This window comes from Chelonoidis abingdonii, chromosome 10, assembly GCF_003597395.2.
Source record: "Chelonoidis abingdonii isolate Lonesome George chromosome 10, CheloAbing_2.0, whole genome shotgun sequence".
Taxonomy (NCBI): Eukaryota; Metazoa; Chordata; order Testudines; family Testudinidae; genus Chelonoidis; species Chelonoidis abingdonii.
This window is the reverse complement of record NC_133778.1, coordinates 19,610,023-19,635,796: the sequence shown is the minus strand read 5'-3', so window position 1 is coordinate 19,635,796 and position 25,774 is coordinate 19,610,023. Positions and strand designations below refer to the sequence as shown.

The 25,774-nt window shown below is 39.6% G+C and overlaps 2 protein-coding genes across 6 annotated transcripts in view; one reads left to right on the top strand and one right to left on the bottom strand.

Moving 5' to 3' along the window:
* Positions 1-2,769: 2,769 nt before the first annotated feature.
* Positions 2,770-18,692, bottom strand: WDR12 (WD repeat domain 12). 2 transcript variants are annotated; one of them, XM_032775352.2, is made up of 13 exons: positions 18,512-18,692; positions 17,491-17,585; positions 16,017-16,111; positions 14,841-14,947; positions 13,451-13,566; positions 12,764-12,918; positions 12,331-12,376; positions 10,592-10,677; positions 10,257-10,397; positions 10,023-10,128; positions 8,319-8,451; positions 6,056-6,128; positions 2,770-5,098 (listed from the first exon to the last, which is right to left on the bottom strand). In XM_032775352.2, exons 1-13 carry the CDS (start codon positions 18,550-18,552, stop codon positions 5,021-5,023), a joined length of 1,272 nt encoding a protein of 423 aa, XP_032631243.1. In that variant the 5' UTR covers positions 18,553-18,692; the 3' UTR covers positions 2,770-5,020. The 2 variants fall into 2 exon arrangements, with proteins under 2 accessions (XP_032631243.1, XP_074926098.1); XM_075069997.1 differs by lacking the exon at positions 8,319-8,451 and having other exon boundaries at positions 18,512-18,643.
* Positions 18,693-19,144: 452 nt separating this feature from the next.
* Positions 19,145-25,774, top strand: part of CARF (calcium responsive transcription factor) — a 61,495-nt gene continuing 54,865 nt past the window's right edge. For 3 of the 4 annotated variants that reach the window (XM_032775347.2, XM_032775349.2, XM_032775348.2), the window contains exons 1-2: positions 19,145-19,225; positions 25,055-25,176. In XM_032775347.2, coding sequence (XP_032631238.1) covers positions 25,066-25,176 — 111 coding nt within the window. In that variant the 5' untranslated portion in view covers positions 19,145-19,225; positions 25,055-25,065. The remainder of the gene's footprint in view (positions 19,226-25,054; positions 25,177-25,774) is intronic. The other variant, XM_075069996.1, reaches the window with a different exon arrangement.

Genomic DNA, 25,774 nt, shown 5'->3' with positions numbered 1-25,774 from the left:
CCCAACCTGCAAAGCACCTGGCTCTGCCAGGGGCCAGCAGGCCCCACATCCCATTCCTCAGGCACCCCCTCCGCACCCCACTTTGTGCTGTCTGGTTGCTGCCCTGACACCCAGAGGTGCCTGCATTTCAATGGTACCTTTATGAATAATGGATGTGTGACCTACTGTGGGGTGAAAGGGTGCATGTGCCCTTAAATATTTAATCCATCCTTAGCTGGTGTTATCATGTTCTCTTCTGGTGGTGGTGGTTTGCCCAAGGGTACAGGGGGCTTTATAGGCAAGTAAGAAGACATGAGCTCTGCCCTTTTTAAACTTCCACTCTAAACTAGACATGGCATTGCCTAACAGTGTCAACCAGCCAAGGATGGGTGTGGGTATGGGTATGATACAGGTTTTCTCCTTGTCTCCTATATAGGCATAAAAGTGAGAGCTAATAGCACAGGCCAGAGCAGTGATGTCTGATGGAAAGTTAACCTGGAAGTAATTTTGTTCTGAGAAAGTCATCTCCACTGTCATTCCAAATCCTATGGACTACTTATGGCCCTGTTTAATTCTCAAGATGGTGACCAGCTCCAAAGGTAATAGATGTATGCAGATTTTACTGTGTAGTCCAGTGACATTTAAAATTTCACATTTTTTCTCAAATATTTAATTGTGTTCCATTTGAGGGAGCTCTGAAAACAAGACGCTTAAAATGGGGTAGGGAGAGGAAGGAAGTCCTGCTGAGACTACTGTTCTCCTTGCATTCAACAAAAATCATCCAGAGTGAAAGATGTACCTCTGAGGTAAAAAGAGAAACAAGGAAAGTCAAGTGGGAAAAAAAAATGAACACAAAACTTAAGTATTGCTCTGTGCCAAAAACTAAGTAGACAGCCTCTTGTCTTAAATAACTGCTTTAAAATATTGCTCTATACTGTCCAGTACAGTATTATTTGATGTATACTAAGAGAGAGCTTCTGCTAGCAAATCTTTGCTAATTGCTTAAAGTTTTCAATGTAAGTAAAATGCATAAGAAAAATGAAAAACAATTATAAAGACTTTTCAGTTAATTAAGAGATTGACCAAAATTGTGATTCTTAGAGCACACGACTGGTGAAAGAATAGTTAGCTATACAATTCTGTCCTCACAGCAGTGAAACATAGTTGAATATCTTTGTGGAATTGTCATAAATCCAGTCCAGTATTCTCAAACTATCGATTTATTCCACACTACAGCCCCAATCCTGCAAGTTTCCATGGCCAGACCCCGTGCTTATGTACAATAACGTGCAGGATCAGGGCTTAAAAGGAAATCAGCACTAGAATTCTCTTTTTTAATGCCAACTTCAAAAAAGAAACTCACAAGCAGGCTATTGATTAGACAAGGTGTAGAAGAAAGGAAATTATTTTTAACTTAAACAGGAACAAAGTAAAAATCTGACATGACACTTCTTTCCTATCCAAAAGTTAAAAGGCACTTTTAATTGCAAATCCTACAGTCCTCATTCAGGCAAAAATGAGTAAATGCTGCAATATGATCACTTGTCATTCACCTTATTGTTAAAGAAAAACACACTATTTCCCAGTCTATTTATATAGTTCCTTGGTCTGCCTATGTAGTTAGGACACATAAAATTGTACAAGAAATATATGCAAAAATATATTGCTAAGAAGTAGAATCATCTTCAGATGGGATACTCAAGCATCCTTGGTTCTAGAGAATTTTCATTGTGTTCCAAGAATTCATTCACTATTTGCTCCCTATTTTAAAATCAGCTCATACTGACCATTCAAATTGGTATGATGAAAGAAGTAAACATACATACTCTTGGAAAAACTGCTTCATTAAGACCTTTGTAAATTAGAGCATAGGACTTGAACAGAATCTATAAAACATTTTCAAGGCCAGTTAAACAATTTTATTTAATCTCTAGATAGACTCTGAATGTAAACTAAGTAGAGAGCAGGGGAGATACTGATGTAATCTTGTAGTGTGTAACATCTGGTATCATTTTATAACATTGGGCAAGTTATAGTGCTTCTCTAAATTAAAAAAAAAAAAATGAACCTTTTGAACTACAACCCATGTGTAATCCAAAGCTGACCACTTACACTAAACACAATGGATCATAATACTGTCATTTCAAGTGGGCTTTTTTTGATTGATATAATATTTGATAATTCCTTAAAACTTCAGCTGGTCATTCCAGTGATGCAATTGTAGCAGACACAAAATTTTGACTCATTGTCTGAAACATGTCACAATTCTCTTATGCTGGAAGAATGCAGAGCTTGCAATTATGGATATGGTTCTACCAGTACTGGCTGTTGGATTTCTTTTAGTTTGTTTCTGTAAACATCAGCCTTGATACCTGCTCCCAGGGAAAATTTGCAGGCAGAGCAGAATTCTGAAGATGCATTTACAGTAGCTGCATACTGTTCTGAACAGAGGACAAGTTTGGCAACAGGGATAACTAGAAAGAAATACGAAAGTGGTGTATCAGCAGCTCACTCTGAGTTCTGGTATTAAAGGGGAAATCCAACAGCAGAAACAATTAGAAAGGTGCCCAGGCCTATGAGACTGAGTGTTAAAACATGAGTTCTCTTGGGGGATGGGGGGGAGAGGAAGGCAAGATTATGTATTTATTTATGGGCATTCATTAATCTTAAAAGAACTCATGTGTATAACCTGTACTACTTATTTTGTCTGTCAAAGCTACAAAAATAAGTGGAAACTAGAACTATAGGTCATTCACACACTGGTAATTCAGAGAAATAATACTCACTGACTGATGTATCCATTTTTTTTAATAGGCTGCTGGTGGAGAACACAGCTAAGCAGCAGTATCTGATTAAAACACAGTAACAATGGTTGTGTGCATGAGATTTTTTTTTCTTTACAATTAAAATGTATATTTTAACCTTTGGAACATTATTTACTTCTAATCGTTCATATCAGAATGCAAGTTTAGATGTCCTTGTCACTGTACATTCAAACCACAGACCTTTTTTTTCCCTCCAAGTTAAAAATAAATAAATCAGAAAATAGAATTTTTCCCTCAGTTACTTTTATAAAGACTAGGCAAGAATGTAAATTACAAACCTAGAAATGGCCTTTGGAATACTCTAAAAGGATAAGGAGAGCAAACTGATCTCTGAACTCCAACTAAAAGGCCACTCCATCAGTCTTTATTCAGTCAAGACCCCCCTCTACAAGTCAGTTTTCCCTAAGGATTACATGTCTATGTATAAAAATACCACATTTTTACATTCTTTAAAGAAAAAAATTAAACCAACAAAACTAAATTCTCTCCCCTTTTAATAATTCATAAATGGTTTTTGCTTCATTATTTTAATATCTTTTATTGCTGTCAGAGACTCTTGGAACAAATCTGAAGTCTTTACATGGGTATCTTCTGAAGCACACGCAGTCAGATTTTTGCAGTCCTCAATGAAGAATAAAACGGGGAACTTTATTCTTAGCCTGTGACTTAACTATGTTGTAATTTTATTGAAAACCAAGACCCATATCATTATTTAAAAAAATGCAAAAACACTCAGGCTTTAAATGTTTGGGGTTGGTTTATAACAAGAATGTGTAGTTTAGGAATGATTAGTTCCTTTGATACCCTGAACTATTTGTATACTATTTAATGGGGCAGAGCTCTTCCACTAGAGCTGGTAATGAAAACAGTACCCTCACGGGAGGAAGTGAGCCGCCATGGATGTCTAACTATTTTGATACAAGATTGAAGCCTTGTGAAACTTCTGTTTTTTCCTCCCCCCCCAGAAAACAAGTGAATTGTTGATCTACATCCTCTAAAATAAAGCTGATTATGCATTAAATGCCACATCCTCAACCAAGCTAAATGCACAGATTGCTTCTACTAAATTGTAAAGAAAATTCTCCGATGCAAGTTATTTGCTGATGTGAAAATATATGGAGAGAGATCTGAGCACTTAACTTGCTCTTTGTTAAAGAAGAATGTGTTCTAGTACTGCGTCTCAGGTAACTCCCACACATGTTGAGCCCTTATTATTTAATAGGAAATATTACTCAGAAGAGACCAGATTATGATGATTTACTAATTTCATGTGAGGGAGGGTAAAAGAAAAAAAATCATATAGAGAACTCCTTGGGGTATCCAGCTCAGAATAGACAGTTACAATAAATGGCTCTGATAAAACATTGCTTTGTCTGCAGTCTTTTTGCCAACAGGTACTTAGAGCTTCAGTTTGGACAGGGCACCCTATACTGCACAATAAGGGTTTCCTTAGCAGTTAGATATTCCATTAATGCATTACTGTATAGTATTTTTTTTCAATATCAGCCAGTAATTTTTTTTAAAGTGTACATTTACACCACTTTAACTTATGAATGACAGGAACCAAAATATTCCATTTGCCAATAAAATCAATAGAGAACACCTTGAAACTATAATGGTGACATAATTTGCATCACATCCCTATTAAGGACCTTATCCTAATTCCATTTATTTCAGCGGAAGCAGCATCAGACATTGTTCAAGGGTGAAGGGTGAATCTTGAGCTAATAAGTACTTCCAGCCCCCACTGAAGCAACTGGAAATTGTGTAACTCAAGTACCTACTTGAGTTCAGACCCATAATATATTGAACTTTATAGATAAAATCTTTATAAAAAAGAGAATGTGAATTAATACAAAATAATTTGGTCTAGTGAGTAATTTGTCTAGCAATCTCAGTAACATTTTATTAAAAGTAAACTCCAGTGTTCTTTATATAGTCCTTATGAGAGAAAAGGGGCAAATGTTTGATTTCAGTATCAGACCAGATAAGTGTGAGGTTGCTTCGTAGTTCTGTCTTTCTGTTATAAATACAAATACATATACATGTTGCTATAATACAAAAACCACAAAGGGCTGCTTTCCGGTACAAAGTAGAAGCAGACAGTTTTTCTAGGAGGCTGTTTTCTTCAGATGCTGAACTGTATGTTATCTAAAATCTTCCAGCAGGTTAGGGCTACTGGAAAGTAACCTCTAAAATCTTCTTGCCCTTCATTTTCATGCTCCAACATCAGAGGTTGTTGCTGAATATCTATAGGAATATAGCTTGTTGTCTGCCCCTCCACTCAACAGCAACTGTAATGGGGAAAAACAAGTTGTGCTCACTGTCAAACCAAGTAAATATCCACACAATTTTTGTCCCTGGGCAACACATATGAGCTGAATAAATATTTAAAATTATTCCTCAGCAGTCTGATTCCGTTCTTCCTCTGAAGAGCTAAATGTCAGGAGTAACAAACAATGGTGATGTGAACCCCATAGTCCATTTTAATTGGTTCAAATTCAGATATACAGCCCTATATCTTACCTTCCTACCAAAAAAAAAAAAAAAAAAAAATTGGGGAAGGTAAAGCTTACGTGAAAATGTGTAAGGCTTTCACTGGTCTAAGAGGTAGGGCCCCTGGGACTGTGGAGTTGGGGTCTCCAAAACCTATGCTGTGCTTAGATACATGCAGCTGGGCCCCAAAGTTAACATGCTTGTGCCCACACCACAAAGAAGTGGCAGCATACCTTTGCCAGGTCCAGCTGCCTGTGCATGCTACCTCCATAGTCTAATGCCACAGAGAAGAAAATGCTGCTTAGAGTAGCACAGAAGTAATTTTCATCATAAGTTCCCATGTCCAAAGAAAGAAATATGCCACCTTGAGTGGCTGTTCTGACTTCCACTCTTACTTGATTTTGTCCCCCTAATGCTATGGTGCAGAGCTTTCATATAATCCCCATGGACGGACCGGGGGGGGAGGGGGGGAGAGGGCACGAGGTGGCCATCTGGTAAGGATGCCTAATAACCACTTTTCCCCTATGGAGGGTCCACCCTAACCCATCACACTATGATTAAAGCCTTCTGATCTCTTCCATGCCATATAAGCAAAAGGGAGAATATGATCCACACACACCAACAGGAGATATCCAATAGTAAAAAGTTCACTGATGTTTAATTCTAAACTAGAGAACATCAATACCATCATCAGTCCCCTTCCCATCCAAAACATACACATTTAAGGAATAAAATTCTGTTCCTCAAGTTCTTACCCCTGCTTCAGTCCATTCCACACACAAAACCTTGTCTTCATGCGCAGCCAAATCATAGAGAGGAGCCTTGCAACTGATAAGATAGACATTTAGAGTTATAAATCATAAATTAAGTAAAATTATATACAAAAAGTTTTCACTCCTAGAAAATTCTGGGTTTGATCACACTATAATCTTGTAACATTAAAAAACCATACTTCTACCACTATAATTCTTGGGGGAGAACAGAATTAAGCCATACGCTGGTGTTCCCAACCACTGAATTCAGACAACAGTTGTTCCTGATTCTATCATGTATTTCTTTACGATTGTGTCTATAACTAGGTAAGTGGATCACTGGTAACTAGACCAGTCAGATAGCATCAGTGGAGCAGGATGTCTACATAAGACATGCTCTTTTAGCCCACATGCACACTTGTACTATATTACACCATTAGAAAGTTGCACTGTCTTTTGGGTACGCACTGGAGCAGTGCCTTGTTGGAAATTTTGAAGGGCATTCTGGGACCCCAGAGGAATTGTGCAATAAGAGGTCAAACTCCCATCAGGCTTTGGGTAGCAGTGCCATTTTTCCAAAATGGAAACCCAGGGATGAACACTTAGCCTCATCAGAATCCTTTCTTATTGAGTAAGAAACGAGAGCTAATGAAGAGCAGTTGCAAAGCATCTGAGGCAAGGCCATGGAGAATGTTCGGAGAGCACCTCCAGAGCAACAAAATCAGAGCCCAGTAGCTACTGACAACATCTTTGGTGCCCCCACCCTGGAGTAGCTAGCTTTTATGCAGTATCTGAGGATTATATTCACTCAGGGAATGCAATTTTTGGAGCCTGACCAGGGCCATGGACTGATGAGAGAAAGTTGTTCAAGGTGTGGCATCAGGAGCAGCAGGTGCAAAACTCAGAATAGAGGAAACAATTCACTGTACTTCTGTAGTGAGCTAGGCTTAACGCTGCAACACCAAACCAACAGGATGAAAGCTCTGTTCAGTGAGGGGAAAAAAGAGTGGTAACACCTCTGTGGCAGCTGACTACCCCAGATGGCTACTGGTGAGTAGGGCACCCTTTTTGTGTTTGGGAAGTCTTGTGGGACCTATTGTTGTGAAGGTGTGCAGATATTCACAAGTCTATGAAGTCCAAGACACCTCCCCAAGAAGCTCACGTGAGTTTTGAGCTCTACTCCTGCCGTGTTCAGCATAGGAAAAAATCAAAAATAGTAATCTCATTAAACAAGTTGCAGGCAGGTAAAAACTAGGTACACAGTTTATTATAAAAGTCTTGATTATGCAACTGAACCCTAGACCAATTGTTCTTCTGTACCATTACCCCTTTCAAGTCAGATGTTGTTTGACTTAGACTAGTGGTTCTCAACCTTTCCAGACTAATGTAACCCTTTCAGGAGTCTGATTTGTCTTGAGTACGCCCAGGTTTCACCTCACTTAAGACTACTTGCTTATAAAATCAGACAAAAAAAAAAAAAAAATACAAATCACAGCACGCTATTACTGAAAAACTTCTTACTTTCTCATTTTTATCATAATTGTAAAATAAATTGATTGAAATACAAATATTATACTTACATTTCAATGTATAGTATATAGAGCAGTATAAACAAGTCATTGTCTGTATGAAATTTTAGTTTGTTCTGATTTTGCTAGCGCTTTTTATGTAGCCTGTTGTAAAACTAGGCAAATATCTAGATGAGTTGATGTACCCCCTGGAAGACTTCGCATATCCCCAGGGGTACATGGACCCCTGGTTGAGAACCACTGACCCAGACCTCTTGCTTTTGAAAGTATCTGTTTCAAACAAACTACGCCTTTCCTTGCAGCTACGTGTTATGAAATGTCCACAATGGGGAGCAAATCAAACTACACACATTAGGCTCCTTCCAGAAGACAGATACTCTTAAAAATCTTGCTAGCATAACTAAGATTTAAAAAAAAAAATAAAAAAAAAATTAAACCCACTAGCAAGATTACAAATGAAACCTCTTTCCATGCCATCTCACTCAATGCAGAATTGCCACAGAAATCCTGGGTGGGAAGGTCAATACAGTTGATTTCAATGTCCAGCCACAGAGCTGCTGGCAGAAGGCAAGTGCATTTCTCGCTCATCTATTAGGTGTTTCTAATCTCCATATCTAACCTACATTCCAGAAATGTAGTTGGAGTCTCCATTTAAACTTCCCCATATACTTTTGTTGTGTCACTAGGCTACATGAAACTCTAAGTGCTACCTGTGAATATTAAAGAATGGCATTTACCTCCTTGTGTCCCAAATCTTGACAACGTTGTCTAGAGAACCTGAGATTAGCTGTTGCTCATGTGTGGGAGACCACTTTACAGATGTCACCCAGCCAGTGTGAGAAGTCAAAGAGAGGAGTACCAAGGAACCATCTGGGACAGAAAAAATGAAAACCCACCACCCCAATTTACAGAAATGTATACAGGTCAGCTTAAGATATTTATAAAATCCACTAGTATATGAGAAGCAGTCAAGTTTAACACAGGTGGGGACTGGATAGTTCTTCCTGCTCATCATTGTTTCAGACAGCATGAGAGGTTAAAATGCACACATGCATGCACACAAGCTCTTGTAGAAAGGACAAAAATCTAGCCACCTTATTGTTACCAAAGGGTACGTTTTCCACTGTTGAAAGAGTTTCTTTGATCAAGGTGACTGAATGGCTCTAGGGATTATTAATGAGATATGAAGCCTTTTATCTCTAAATTATTGGTTCAAATCTGGCCTGGTTTGTATGGATAAAAAGATATTCCTCTCTGGTTTATGATGTGTGATAGTCTCAGTAAATATCATGAACTGCAATGATTGGCAGCCATTTCAGACTTGTAAGGAGTTCAAAGATTGATCAGACATGTAATCAGCTACTTTTCCACTTCTACAGATAGTCTCCCCTATTCAGGGTTTAGGCACCCTGACAAAACAGTGGCATTTAACCCACTGATAAAAGTGTCTTTAGGATTTCAAGGCTGTTAGCAGGGCAGCTTTCAAAATTCAGTAAAAAAGAAACATCTTTAAAAGAGAAGAATTGGATTTGTTTTCCAAGTTACTGTCTAAGACAGGAGTAGGCAACCTATGGCACGCATGCCAAAGGCAGCACGCGAGCTGATTTTCAGTGGCACTCACACTGCCTCGGTCCTGACCACCGGTCCGGGGGGCTCTGCATTTTAATTTAAATTTTAAATGAAGTTTTTTAAAAATTTTAAAAAACCTTATTTACTTTACATACAATAGTTTAGTTATATATTATAGACTTATAGAAAGATCTTCTAAAAAGGTTAAAATGTATTACCGGCACGCAAAACCTTAAATTAGAGCGAATAAATAAAGACTCGGCACACCACTTCTGAAAGGTTGCCGACCCCTGGTCTAAGGCAAGGGTTGGCAACCTCTGGTACGTGGCTTGCCAGGGTAAGCATCCTGGCAGGCTGAACCAGTTTGTTTACCTGCCGCCTCCGCAGGTTCAGCCAATTGTGGCTCCCACTGGCCACGGTTTGCCGCTCCGGGCCAATGGGGTGGCGGGAAGCGGCGTGGGCCGAGGGATGTGAAAGTTATTTAAGAATGAAAAAGTCAGGCCTCAAAAGGCAAAAAGCAATAGTACTTAGAATAGCCAATTAAATGAGCTACTGCTGTGGTCAGCTGAAATAAGGCTCACTCAGAGAGCAGGGAGGGAATGAGGATCGCTTCTCATCACTTTACACAGTCATGGGAGCATTTTTGCAATGGAATGTGGAAAGGATCCAGGTCCATACAGCTTTCCCTGTCCCCACCGCTCCTGTTAATTTTTGGTTAAAATGTCTAGCTCCCCCAGTTAGGAAACAGTTATACACACAAACTTTACTATTTGTCTGTATCTCATGAAATGTGTTAAAATGTACCCCCTTCTCTCAACACATTATGAATTTGAAAAGTCATTTGTGTTACCCACACGTTCACTTTTGCTCACCTTTAGTGCGGGGATCCCATAATCTAATGTGTCTGTCAGTATTCCCAGATGCTAGACGCCGACACAGTGGTGAGTAGGAGATAGAATTAAACACTTTGTTTCCGGTCTGCATAAGAAAAGAAGTCATAAGTTAGCAGCTACTCTTGTACAAATTCTAAATTCAAACTGAACTGGAGTTACACCAGTAGGAATTTGGTGAAAAGTTTTAATGTACAACATGTAAAGAAATCTCACCAAAGTTGATTTGAGACCTCCTGTCTCCACATCCCATATTTTAATTGTATGATCCCATGATGCACTACAAATTTCTTCAGCATCTGACCACAGCACAGAGGAGATGGCTTCAGTATGGCCAGAAAGAGTTGCAATGGGAGTCTAGAAATTAAAATATTAAGATCAGAAAAATAGTGGCTTAGTTATTGTAGAAAAAAAATTATTTCACCAAATAAATATATTTGTATGTAGATTAATTTTCAGATATTTCATCAGAAATTTCCCCCTACACATATTTATCAAATATTTCCATGCTTTTCAGCTGAGGTTCTACATAAATCCTGACCATTTCTTACCCTGGTTAGTCCAAGCTGTTCAATTTTCTGCTTCTTCCTTGGTCTGTTTGCTGCTTCCTCTATTTCATCCTCTTCATCTGTAGGCACTATGATGGAAAGAAAGTCAAGCTTGGTTTAGAAGAGTCTGGGATGCATTCCCAGCTAAGTACTTACATGCCCCTCCCACCCCCATCACCATAGTATCCAATTGCCTGCCAAAACATAAATTTAATCCTCAACACTCCTGTCAATTAGATCAGTATTATTATTCCCATTTTACAGCTGAGGAATTTAGGCACAAAGAAATTAACTCAGATCTTCCACGTCCTAGAGTAATTCCTCTACAAGACCATCCTTCCGTCATGGAAAAAAACCTCAAAAAATCCATCCTATATTCTGTACATAGTCACTCTATATTTTAATTTACACATTTATTTATATATATAAACTTCAATGGGCATTTTGAAAGGAGGCATCTAACTGGCTAGCGAAGGACTGTATGGTTATTTTTTGTTACCAGGTCAGGATCAGTTTAGTCAATTTATTGCCCCTCGAGTCACGATGCCTATGAAAGAAGATTAGGAAAAGAGTCCACAACTTCTTAAAGTGTCTATATTAAAAACTACAAACTGTACGAGCCTATTGAATGCTAAAATTTGTAAATAGTATTTGGAAAAAAGACACCCTGTTGGCAGCTATACGTGAAATCTAAGTGTTTAAGTTAAGTTTAGGCCATAATCCTGTAATTAAAATCTGTGCAGAGGTCTGCTGCATTATGTCAATGCAGACTGGGGCTTTAATCTGTTTTAAGTAATAGTGTCCATTATCGCAGAAAAAACAGAAGTTAAATTGTTAAAACTGAACTCTCTAACACAATCTTGGCACAATTATTGTTGCACCATAATAAATGACTATAGCAAGTAGCCGTGGCCTCCCTCAGAGACTGAGGGGGAGGGACGGACAACTCCCCATCCCCTGGTGGGTGGATCCAGGCAAGCCATGCGCCCTCCGCCCTCCCACCCCCCAAGCAGAAGGCGGGGCAGGAAGTTTAAACGGCAGGCTCTGCAGCTCAGTTGGGTGAGAGCCAGAGAAAGGAGCAGATGTCCCTCATCTGCTGCTGAGCCCTGTGCCCGAGACAGAGCTCTACAGTGCCGAGACCCCTGAAGGGGTGCTGGGACTGCCCCTGGCCATGTACCCTGAGGAGAAGGAGGAACCCCAGGATATTGAAGTACAGTAGGAAGTAGCCCTGGGGCACTAGACATTAATCCGGTTTGGTTGCCAGAGACTAGGTCAGTGTGTTTCAATGGGATCCCTGCTCACTCAGCGGTGGAAGATTCTGCCATAGTCAGGGCCCATGGTTAGGATCCGGTGGAGTAGGGTGGACCTGGACCTCCCCACCCCCTGCTACTAGCGCTATCCCTGGAGTTGGCAGCCTCCCCAGCTTAGGCTGGATGGCCTGAGACAGCAACTATATTGGGGGGGCGGGGGGATCCACAAGAACACACATTTTATTCTCAAATGGAAAATGTATAAAAAGCAGTAACATGTCAAAATAAGAGAGTTTCTGGTGTAACTGAGTAACTATAATTATATATATAAAAATAAAAACTTCAAAAGTGAAAATTAAGACATAATACCCATTTTAAATGGTTGAAATAAAATCCATTCAGAAGTTTCAGTCATTCCAGATAATTAAATTTTAAAACTCTAACTTACAGCCAAAAATCTCAGGCAAAGTATTCATAAAATATTCATCTTACCTGCAGACCAGATTTTTAACATCTTATCCCAAGATCCACTGCAGAACTAGATGAATAGAAACTTTTTATTAAAAAGATTATGTAAAATCCAACTAGTTCACATAAGCCACAGAAAGTCATCTTTCTGCTTAAAATGTTGCCTATGCTACTAAAATCATCTTCAGTTTTTTGTGCAATATTAAGGGTTTTATGTATCTTTTCTTTTCAATACAGCACATTACTTCCATTATATCAAATGCAAGGCTATCACCAATTTACAAGTGCTTTGGTATCCACAATTAATACATAGGTTTATACAAATTGTATGCATTTGACAACATATGACCAATTCACATGCAGAGGACAAAAAAAATGTGATTTTTACATATAAACAAGCAACACAGAATCCACAACTCACTAGCTCAACACAGACCTCTTTCTGCAAGTAACTCACTTTAGTTCTTGTGCAGTCAACTGCTATAGAGTCCACACTTCCAGCATGTCCTCTATAACAGTGAAGGGCTTTCACTTTGTTCCTCTCTACATTCCACTCCCACAGCAGGATAGTCTGATCCAGAGAGGCACTGAGTAGCAGGCATGACAAACTATCTAAGGAAGGAAGAAAGTGCCAACATACAAATCCAATTAAGGAAGTCCTTTTAAAAATCCTTTTAGAGGAAGCAAGATTAAGATTTTAAAAATTTACACAGTGACCCAATACAAATTAAAAGATTCATGTAAATACACCAGACCCTCACTAGAACGTGAAATTTGGGATCCATTCGCAGTACTGCGTTACGATGAATTGCAATTAGAGTAATTAAATTTGGGATCCATGGCTGCAGCTGCATTACGTGTGAATTCACACTATACAGACATGTGTTCTAGTGAGAGTGCGGTGTATCACAGATTTAAATGCACAAATACTAATGAAGATTAACTTAGAATATTTAAATAGTTATTAGAAAATACTGAGTTTGTTTAAAATATTTTATTATGAGGGATTTTACTCAATTATTTCATTTCTAATATCTTAGAAGCAGTGCTTACAATAGCTGTAACATTTAGGTTGGCAATTGAACCTGTATGTTTTCCAGTAAATTGCTTTAGGTCACTCCCAACCAGTATAAGGTGTACTGACCTTTTTTCACCCATGCCACATCTTTCACCACCTCTGTGTGCCCAGCAATTGTCATGATGGATTTTCCTTCTAAAGACCAGATTCGAGAGGTCTGATCATAAGAGCCAGTCAAGATCCTAGGGGATACAGATATTGAAACATTCTTTAAAGCCAATGGTGCATCATGGGAGATCTTTTCAATGAGGAACTTGGAGACTATTAGAAGGATAACCAGTTGAGAGACATGAATAAAGAAAACATCTCCTTTATGTAAACTTAGCCCTCTTTGAAATAAAAAAAATTAACATTAAAATTTAACTTGTTTGCAAAAACTGGATAAAATTTAGATTTTAATAGGTTCAAAGCAAACTTTCTTAAGGAATAAATTAACTGTGGATTTCTAGAGAAGGTATACAAGAGAGAAGTGAGAATATTGAGCATTCTGGTAAATTAAATGCTTAAGTCTCATATCGAATTTAAGACCGATAATAAATTAATTATTTACGCTGATTAGCAAAGCATTTTCAATCCATTAATAAATCGGGGAGTCTCAGTATAATCAATAGTGAACAACAGCTCTGGAAATATTTATAGTAGAACTTCAGCGTTATAAACACCAGAGTTATAAACTGACCGGTCAACCACACCGCTGATTTGGAACCAGAAGTACACAATCGGGCACCAGCAGAGATGGAAAAAGAAATAGCAAATACAGTACAGTACTATTAAAGGTAAATTACCAAAAAAAAAAAAAAAAAAAAAAAAAAAAGTGAAGCAGCATTTTTCCTCTTCCTAGTAAAGTTTCAAAGTTCTGCTAAGTCAATGTTACTTTGTAACCTTTTGAAAGAACCACCATAATGTTTTGTTCAGAGTTACAAACAACCTCTATTCCTGAGGTGTTCGTAACTTTAAGGTTCTACTGTAGTAGAAAAGACAACTAGGGTGGTAAACATTTCTTTAAAGCACTCCAGATAAGGGTTTTGAAACTATAGTAGTAACTTAAAATTAATATTTGAAGTATAAAATATTGAAATATTAGAAATAAATGTAAAAAGACAGCAAGATGTTATTGTTTTATTAAAGGAGATGATATCATCAGTGCTACTCATCAGTTCTAACTCATACCAGGAGCAAATCTTATCCTCTTATGCATGGTACCTTCCTACTTGGGTTAAAGTTACTGTAAAGGTAGCATGGAGGAGCTCAAACTTCAGCTAAATTCCCAGATATATGGCCTGCATATAAACAATTGATTTAAAAGGTAGAAAAATCATTTAAAACAAAGAAGAGAAATATGGAATGGGAAGAAAACTGTTAAAGAGAAGTACCAATAATTAATTATGAAATCAGCTACAGACAGTGGGAGAAACCAAGATGGAAACTTATGACTGGCTTAGTGGGTCTGCGATACCATTCTTCCGTAGCTTCAATAGAACTGATCCAGTCGTCATGGAACATGCATTCCTCGGGTTGAGGTGCTGTGTACTTCTCCACATATTCTATTTCCACCACTTCCTCCTAAACTCTCAAAAGACAAGAAGCCATCAGTGTGTTTTTTCTTTTTAAATAAACAACCATAATGATCTAGTACAGTAGTTCCCAACTGCTCTGAGCAGTGGTACCAATTGGCAAGACAAAGATATCAACTATACAACCCAGAGTCCGCTACCTTCCATGCGACTGTGTGAGCTCTACTCTGCCTTAGAAATTGAGCTGCTACTGCAAATAGGTATTCAGGTAGCCCTAACTCCTTGACAGGCAAGCATATGCATAACTGAACAGAAGGCAGATGGTAGCAATGCATCAGGACCTAGCACAAAGATTCATAATTAAGGGCCCAATGCTGCAAACACTTAAGAATGTGTGTAATTTTACTTAGGTGAGCAGTCCTATTGAAGTCAATAGGCCCACTCACATGATTAAAGTTTACACACATGCTTAAGTTTTTGCAGGATTGGGCTCTTAGCAAATGAGCGATACCTTAAGTACAAGTACGTCACTACTGATCAACGCTACCTATTGGCTTATCAAATTACTAATACAGTGCTTAAAAGTAGCTGCAAATGATTTCCATAGTAAGACAGTGTTATTCCTTTTCTTTTCTAGGTTTTCCCCACTATGCTTATCATGCTTAGTAGTGGAGTGTCTATAATACTTCAGATCATTTGACCCACACAGTGCCACTGACCACAGACTAGCAGAGCAGGAGACAAAAATACATTGATGGTGACCAAAACGGGACCAGTCTCCTTCCAGAACTATATGAAACCAGACAACAGGAGAAGGAAATGTCTCAGATTGCTCAATAACAAACTCTAGTCATTAGGAGCACTTTCAGGCTCCAAACCAAGTCTTGGTGAATCCTCCATGGGCAAAAGAATAATACAGGGTCTTCAGAGGAAAATAAGGGAAATTATTTGGGCTTCATCAGAAAGGCAAAGGAATACTAAGAAAGAAAAATGCATGGAATATGGAGAACTGTAAACCAGATCAAATTTAAAATCTGTATCTAATTAAATGGTCTAGGTCGGGCTCTTTAAATCCCATCATCCTACAATGTGGTCCACAGAAAGTGTGTATAACTTACTGTTGAGATGTTTTCCGCTTCCATGTGTTTGACCAGTGACATACGCAAGAACTGGCCCTTGACAAGGAAATCAAACTCCACATATTTGTGGTCCTCTAAGACAAACAAGAAACAACGTTTAAATTTCAAGTTTTAAACTTATACAATCCAGAAAAAAAGAGCAAATTTTAGGAACAAACTAAATTTAGTTAAAATAAATTCAAGGGCCACCTTTTTCTCCCAGTTACAACTGTGCAACCCCCTTATCTGAAAGGGATTACACAGATTTAACTGAGGGCAGATCTTGACCCAAAGGACGCCTTGGGGAAAACAGCACCTAAGTTTCTATAAGTAGTGTCTCTGTAGCCAGGACTCCAGGCTTCTAAGGTGTTACCTCTTCAATTTTAGTTGCAATTTGAGAAGTTAAGAATAACTTTTATAGTTCTACATGGGCTGAGACCCAGTTATACCTCCATTTCTGTCTGCTGGAGCATCTCTATTGTTGGCTAACCACAGTCCAGGTACCAACCTCTGGAACTTGCCTCCCGACTACTCACCAGGGAAAGAGTCAGGTGAGTTTCAAATAACACTGCAAAGTTTTAGTCAGTCAACTGGATTAAAATTTTGTTTTTATTTCTTTTTTCCCCCCCAATGTGATAAGTACTGTATAAATAGAATGGAGGGCTGGGAACAGTCCCTTCCCCAAAAAGCTTACAATCTATGTAGCCAGAAAAAAGGTAGATAAGAGACAAAGTGAGAACAAAGTAACGGTGAGATTGACACAAGTATGTCTCTTTTTTATTTTTAAAAACAATCAAGGGCAGGACTGCTTATGGGTTTTACTCTTGATTTCCCCCAATCATTCATGTGATCAGTCCTGTGCAAGCAGACCCGTACTTGTGTATGGTTCCACTGACTTCAATCAAACTCTGGCTTGGTCTACACTTAAAAGTTGAAAAAACCCATACTCGGAAGAGTGCTTCTGCCAATGCAGCTAAAGTTTGGGGAGTGGATGATCCTACACTGAGATAAAAACTCTCGGTGTAAACTATTTCTATGCTAGGGGTCTACGCCAGCATAGCTACCATACTGCATACATGTACAATACATCTTTGTGGGTATAAGGTCCATCTGCATGGATCTGAGTGCAGAATCAAGGGTTATATTTTTAATGATCATGTATGACGCCTAAAAAATGTTATAGATACTATAAGACAAGTAAGAACAACAAGGGAGGTAAGATCCTCTGTGAAAATTTGAAAGGAGAATTCTGCCCAACTGTGAAAACAATTGTTTTTCTAACCAAGGAATCTTGATGAGTCTTATATGCTTTGCTGTACCCATGTTCATAAGTCTTTGCAGGAGTGGAACCTTTGTATGTTAAGCCCCTATAATTTACACATTTATGAAGAGATTCTAAATACTTTAGTAAGTTTCCATTTTTTTTTAAGTATTCCTTTTTCTAAAAAAGGTAAATCACCTTCCAAATACATACCATGTTTAGCTTGCAGCAATTTATTGATGATATTACTGAGATCAGCAATTTCAGAGGCTGCTGGGATGGAGAATGGAACATCATCTACTACATACCTAAAGGGAAGAAAATAGGAATTGACTTATTGAGCTGTGAGTTTCAGCACTTCTCAATTGGCACAAAATAAGCACATTATCTAAAAGTCTGTGATACAGCCCTTTTTGCAAGTGAGGGTTTTAATCACTTTGCAGTTTGAATGCACACATACTTTATTTGCACTTGCTTCAAGAATCCTGCCCATCCTAATCTCATTATACTGTATAGTTTAGGCTCACTTTGCTAAGATTTTCTGAAGTTCAACTCGTGTGTAGCCAAGCAAGAACCAGGAACTTATTTTTTTCTTCACCTTTTTTGAAACCTACTCTCTAACATTCACAAATACAATAGCTCATAATATACACTATACTATGTCCAAATTAATCTCTAAGATCCAAGCGGAATCTACCTGGGTAGATGTCACTGGGAAAGTAGAGAAAATGAGTGAATATTAAAAGAGTTGCTAAAGCCCCACCCCTTACAACATTTGCCAACACTTAGATTATGGCCTTGAGTTTATTCCCCCTTAAAATCAGAGAGGATGCCTCTGACTTCAGTGGAAGCAAAATAAGGGCCACTGTGTAAATCTTGATCACAGATCTTTTCAATTAACTTGTAGGAGTTTATTGAGTTTTGCTGGGAAATGCTGTTTGCCAGGAAAGATGAAGTAAATAAATCTGTCTTCCCCAACCAACCAACACCCACCCATCCCAGTAAGATTTGACCCTGTAGCAGTATCCTCAATTTCCCGTCTCCTAGTTGCTCTCCTTCCGTCCCACCCTGCCGCGGTGATGGCCTGCACATGGTGTGTGACCGCTCAGAACTACATCAATGCCAGGCATCGCTCATCAGTATCGTTCGTTGTCCGCGTTTCCCTTGCTTTACCGCCCCCGCCCCCAACCCCCACCCCCACCCCCCCCGGGCAGTTAGGCCACCCCAGACTCACTTGTGGTTCTCGGTGAAGAACCGAGCCTGGAGCTGGGCCATTGGGTCGGAGAGGGCGAGGCTGGGCCGGGGCTATGCGTGCGCCTGTGCCCAGCTGAGGACTGACACGGAGTGCAGGACACAAGGCTGGACCCAGCCCTCAGCTCTCTCTCCCCAGACAGCGCAGCAGAGAGAGCACGTGTTTCAGAGCCGCAGTCAATCAGCCCGGAGCAGCGGCACAGATCGAGCATTCCGCCAGCGATTAGTGGGGGCTGCTCTTAAAGGGCCGGAGCCGCTACCCCGGTCAAGCCACTCTGGGCGCCCCGCCCACCAGTTCCTGGCTGGGTGAGAATGGGAGCTACTCGCGCACCCATGCTGCAGCCTGTGAGGCAAATGCAGAGACGCCAACCTTCATTACGGCAGGCTCCATGGAAACTACCAGTGCCAGCAAGCAGCGCGGCCCATGGAGGGGGTGGAAGTCAACGAGGTGTCTGGGACTACAAATCCCAGCATGCATAGCGCGAGGCCACAATTGCCAATGTGCCATGCGCCGCCTCACAGCAGGGCAGCGATTTCTTCCCCGTGCAATCTGTAAGCTTCAATAAGGGCATTTGGGGGCCACTATTTCCGGGTTGTACGGTGGCCTGTGGGGAGCAGATTACACTGCAGGGAGTGCGTTGCTGCGCTTGCGCTGTACGGCTGTCTCCATGGTGGTGCCTGCGAGAGCCAAGACGAGGTTGAGTAGACTCGTTCTGAATTTTCTTTCCGCTTCCCTGACTCCCCTGCAGGGTTCGCGGCAGCCAAGGCGGGAGGAGCCGCGCCCAGTCTGCCCTCCCCACCCCCTCCGCGCGCGGAGCGTTCTGGCTCCCAGACCTGCCGGGGGCTGTGGGGCGGCGCCTCCGCGGAGGAGGGGGGCAGCCCCCCGGGGCTATTGTTTTGCGGCCAACATGGCGGGCGCCCGGTTCTGCCGCCGGGAGGTCCTGGCAGGGCGGCCGCCGGCGCTGCTCGCCGCGCGGCGTGAGGAGAAGTAGAGTCGCTGCCTGCCTCGCCCCTGCCTAGGGGGATGGACCCGGCCCGCAGCCCCTCAGTGTGGGGACGGACAGGGGAGGGCAGAGGGGACTGCTGCCCCCAGTGTGGGGAGCGGGGGTCAGGGCGGGACCCGCTGCCCCCCCAATGAGGGGACAGGCGAGGGGTAGTTAGGACAGGACCCGCTGCCTGTCGGGCGTGGGGCGCTCCGGACAGGACCTGCTTTGCCTCCTGGAGTCAGGTCGTGACCTGCTGTACCCCGGGGGATGCGGTGGGGAGAGAGATTAAGGGTTCAGGTTAAGGCCCGTGGGGAGATGGAAGATTGGGTATCAAGCCTAGATCCCACTGTCTTCTTCCTTTTGAAGCGGAAGGCTTTTGCTGTATATGTCAATGAGACATTTACAGGTCCATTCATCGTTGTTTGACATTTCCTGCTACAAATTATGCTGGTAGAACTGGGGTGACAGCCTCTGGGATGTATGCATATAACATGTATGCACACATCCTGTACAGTTATCTATGAGATACCGAGTTACCGGGGTATAATGTTTGGGTATGTTTCATGTACTTGTTCACTGTTGATGATTTACTGATGTGATTTGGTGAACCTTAATGTTGATGTAACATAATATCTAAAAATAAAGTTTTATTAAAATCAAATATGGTGCATTTTAAAAAAGTACTGTACTTATAAGTGAATTCAGTATTTTGGAAAAAGATGTTTACCTTGCATTTGTTTGATTCCTTAGTTATGGCCTCGCTATAAGTCAGTAGCTGTATCTGTCTATAATGTGTGGTGGTTCTATGGGTAACCTGATAGAGAAGAAAGGGTTGTCTTGATATTTTAAATTAGTAAGATTTATATGCTTTCTTCAGAAACACCTTTTTAAAAAATCAATGTCTTGCAAGTGTAATTGATGTAAATGCTTTTTTTGTTTTTTTTATATCTGTAATATGTACACCTAATTAATAATTGCAGAAAGACACTAAGCAATAGGTTTTCTACAATTTTTTAAAAAGCCTACTGAATAATTTCTATAGTTTATAGAAATAAAATGAAAGGCACTATATAAATGGGTCAGCGGTTTCTCTGAGTCTTTCTTAACTCCCCTCACAACAAAGATTAAGAAAATTTTAGGTCATATGTTACAAATATATGTGTGGCCAGGGTAACTTATTTTCATTTAAGAAGCCATGACTATTGAATATGCTCAATTACTTTACTGTCACCGATACCATTATTAATTATTTAGTTGATGTAGAAATGTCTCAAAAACACACTTCTTTTGAAGGGGCATTTAATTGCATCGAGGCTGTGTGACTATTTCAAACTGTTTCTCCTAACTCAGCACTATTTTCATGGAAAATTGGGGACAATATTGCTATTGATTCCTTGAGTATGACATAACTAGGGCCCTACCAAATTCATGGTCCATTTTGGTCAATTTCACAGTCATGGGATTCTAAAAATCATAAATTTCATGATTTCAGTTATTTAAATCTGAAATTTCACAATGTTGTAATTGTAGGGGGTCCTGATCCAAAAAGGTTTTTTTGGTGGGGTGTTGCAGTACTACTACGCTTGCTTCTGCACTGCTGCTCGTGGAGGCACTGCTTTCAGAGCTGAGCAGATGGAGAGCGGCGGCTGCTGGCCGGGAGCCTAGCTCTGACGGCAGAGCTGCCACCAGCAGCAGCGCAGAAGTAAGGATGGCATAGTATGGTATTGCCACCCTTACTTCTGTGCTGCTGCCTGCAGAGCTGGGCCCTCAATCAGTAGCTGCCACTGTCTGGCCGCCCAGCTCTGAAGGCAGCAGCAAGAGGGGCAGGGTATGGTATTGCCACTCTTACTTCTGCACTGCTGCTGGTGGGGCACTGCCTTCAGAGCTGTGTGCCTGGCCAGCAGCCAGTGCTCTCTGGCTGTTCAGCTCTGAAGTCAGTGCAGAAGTAAGGGTGGCAATACCATTACCTCCCTAAAATAACCTAGTGACCCCCCTGCAACTCCCTTTTGGGTCTGGACCCCAAATTTGCAAAACACTGGTCTCTCCTGTGAAATCTGTATAGTATAGGGTAAAAAAGACCAGATTTTCATGACCGTGAATTTGGTAGGTCCCTAGACATAACTAACTTCTTTAAAACTCTTTTTTTTTTTTTCCTATCATAAGATGGAAATAAGATCAACAGTAAGGTATTTACTCATCATAACTTCTCTTACTGGTACCAGAAAATATGAAATTGCACATATCAAATTTGATTGTACGTTTGTATTACTGCAGGTACAGATTTCAAGAAGTATCTTTGTATTTTTCCAAATCCCCTTCTGTTTTTTCAGTGTATGTTTCTTATGCAAAGCATGCTTATCTGCCAGAGCAGTGGAATAACCAGTCCCTTTTGCGACTTAGTTTTCTTCTATAACTAAAATACTGTAGTCATGAGAATAATTAGAAGTTCAGTTCTAAATCTTAGTGCTCTCATCTGTATTTAGGTACCACTCTTTCACTGCCTTCAGTAGGAGGCCTCACAATAATAGATCTATGAAAAACAGGAGCAAGACTTGGTAAGAGAACTTAGTCACCTCAGTCTGGAACTGCCATTCATTGGGAACCACTGCTTGCTTTGCCCAGGTTACTGTTTCTATTAATTGATACCTAAAAATGACATATGTATTTCTAAAGTGTTGGAAAAAAGAAAATACACAAAATACATTTTAAAATATTCTGGTTGAAAAAAATTAATAAGCCTATCATAAAATATTTAAAAATAGTGTTCTGACTACAATAAGAGCTTCTTATAAAAATATTGGATAGTGTGTCACAATACTGGTCTCACAACTGTAGTTTGCTGAGGGTTAACTGGGCTGTAAAGAGGAAAAAATTATCTCCATCTTGCTGGTTCCCAGTCCCTCTCTAGAGTTTGGTGTCCTGCGCAATGTAAGTTCGCTGATCTCAAAGTAGTTGGCAAGAACATACAGCACATTACTAAAAGAACCACTGCTATTGGTGACCATAGTCTCATCAGAGTAATAAAGGACTGAACGGGCATTGTCTCTGTGTCCCGTAGGCTTTTTTCCCCTTCACTAAAAAGTCTCATCAAAGCTACAGTGGTTCAGCTTCACTGCCAACTGGGAGAACTAGCATATAACTGGATTCTAGGTAGTAGCTATTATTTTAAGTCTCATGTTGTGTAACCCTGCTCAGAACAGGTATATATTTCTCAGTGTTTAAAACACTGATGCCAGTCAACACCTTGCCTATTCTCACACTTCCACTTGCCAGTATTTGTATCTATAGAACTGAACCAGTGATAGCAACAGTGGTACATTTTAAATTTCATACTGTAGACATAGCCATTGGCTATAAACTTTTACCCCTACAAGGTGGAGCTGAGGCCTATTGGCAGGGTACAGCAAATGTTTGTGCAGTACCTATCTGACACACCTGCAGAGAGCTCTGCTTTCAATCCAGCAATACAGAAACGTTAAATTCATTCATACTCGCACAAAAAGGCCGATAGAGGAACCAATATAAAAATAGAACTTCATTCTCAACATTCTGTAAAATTTATAATATAAAATAAATATGTATTAAATAATCCAGATATATTTTAAAGAATCCAGATATTTGATAGCTTTACTCCAGATTTGTAAATGCTGCATCAAAGGGAGAGGGAGTTATTTGGGTATACTAGTTGACCCAGACAAAATTTTCAACGTGTATAACTGAACTGTCTGATTTGAAGAACATAATAGCAACTATTATTTTGTAATCTATTATTAAATATTTATTTACTCCTAAATGAGATTAAAATTACATCTGTGGAAAGCCATTTTGCAGTCAGTGCACTTAATTTTTCTCAAAAGGCTAAATTCTATTGCTTAGACTAAAATACCCTATTTTACTATTTTTATTAGATTAATAATACATTAACTAATAAAATTCAATTTACATTCAATGTTTTCTATTGCTTTTGACATCCTTAGTATCTATGGCTGAAACTTTCCATATTTGGTCTCAGCCCCATAAGTGAAATTATTTTGAAAGTTTAAGCTAACTGTTTTCAAATATTTTGGAAGTATGGGAGTGTTGAGGGGGGAACATGCTTTCCCTGTGTGACTTGGTTTAAACATGGCAGATACTAGAAATTAGGAACCTGTCATTTTGTATAGTAATTGAGAATTAAAAAAAAATCCAAGTTTGATGAAGATAAGTTAAATAAATTTAAAGATACGTTTGAAGTTGGAATGTTGTTCAAATGCATTGGAAGAATTTATCTCTGAAAGATGATTCACTTAGCTCCAAAAGCCAAATAAGTCAGGCTTTCCTTTTCCATCCATCTCGCGTGGCTTAGCTAAACGAACTTGAATGTTCCACAGGCTGAATGTTTCTGTTCAAAAAATTTACCAGCTAACCTGATGGAACTTGGAAGCTCTGCTGATGAAGGAAATAGAGGCTGAAAGGCAAAGCCAAATAGGTCCAGTTACAGCAATTTATCAGCCTCACTGGTGAAACTGATTGAATGTGTAAAGTTTGTACAGTATGCAAGGTAAATAACCATGGAATACTTTTTCTTATTAAAAGAAAATTATTTGAGGAAAAAAACTCTGGGAAAAAATCAGGATACCAAAATTAAAATGTCTTCTATAAAGATGGCCTTGTTTTATGCCATGTATATTTCATGGTGTGTGGTACACTTTAACATATGTAATGAATTAACTCACTTGGTAGTCTATCGATCATTTCATAAGATAAAAAGTGCTCAATCCAGGCAAAACATAGATCCTGCAGAAAGTGGTAGGTATCACTTCTCTTTGTATGCTTGAATGTTGTGTTCTGGGGAAACTGGTTCTGGGGGTGCCTTCTGTGGAATTAGAGGTACAACTGAAGTTCTAAAAGCCTCTGGCACTTTTTCTGTTCATTCCATGGCCCTGGCCAAATTCCAGTTTGGGTAACTGCACTCTTCCTGCCTAAAAATGCCCCTGGTAAATTAACAGGGTAGATGTTTGCCTTCATCTGACGCTGTTGTTAAGTATTACTCTAAAATAGTTGTTTCGCTTCAGAGTTGGCTGCATGTCAGAGATGGGTGAAGCAATTCTTGTGTGTTCATTGTAAAAAATCCATTAGTGAAATTTTTATAGAGTGCTTTCGTGATCCCTCTGGATGAAATTATATAAATGTATATGGTCACTTTTTGTATAAAACTACATATATGCACAAACAATGGATCAAAATCTGCCAGTCTTACTTAAGCAAAACTTTTTGAGGTAAGAGCCTATCTGTGATCCTGTAGAAATCAATTGACGTTTTTCTTGGATGAGAACTGAATAAAGATATGTCAGGTTTTGGCACCTTATGAAGCAGGGCTATATCACAGTCTCATGGAAGTCGATGGGAGGCTTGCCATTGATTTAAAATGGGATGAGGCTTTGCCTAAGTTCATAAGATCTACATTTTAACATAATAAAAAATAAATGCAGTGACCTATAGGATGAGGTAAAAGTACGTCCTGGATGGGAGGCTGAATTAAAGTACTGTGACTTTTCCAGGCTGCCCTGTAATGGAAGAAAATGGAGTTGACCATGACGTCAGCGTGGAAACATCTAATGACTTACTGGTAGTCAACTGTTATAGTACAGGAGAGTCAGAAACAGATGACCAAGTGTTTCAGGTGAGAGATTAGTTGGGACATGACTGTGTTTGAAGCTGGTTTCTTTCCATCCTCTGTGAAGAGTCTACAACATAATAATCTGTTTACCCTGCACATCAATAAGCAATCTGTTTTTCTCTCATTATTTCACAATGGCTTTACACAACATATGCTACTGTCTTTACATTGATTTCTAATACAGATTAATTTGGAATGAGTGAATATCTGGCGTGATTCTCATCAGTTTGCATTCTGATAGCAAAGCTAGAAAATCACATAAAAACACTTTGTTTCTTTCAATGGGTGTATTTGTATGAATTTTTTTAATTTTAAAAATTATTGAAAGATTTTCTTTCACTGAAGGAAATACCCATTGAAATAAGTGAGAGCTTCAGGTATTCAGCGCTTAGGAACATCAGGCTGCATATATTTGTGCACATTTTGATGTAGGAGTCTAACTTTAGGTACTGAGGTACGAGAATTTTGGCTGTAGTTATCTATTTCTAATCAAAATGTCTTTAATCCAGACAACATACATATGTGTTTCTTAGTTAATTCTACAATTTAAAATAATTCTTTTGGCAATGTGGTCATGTACCCTGTACCATACGATGTCTCT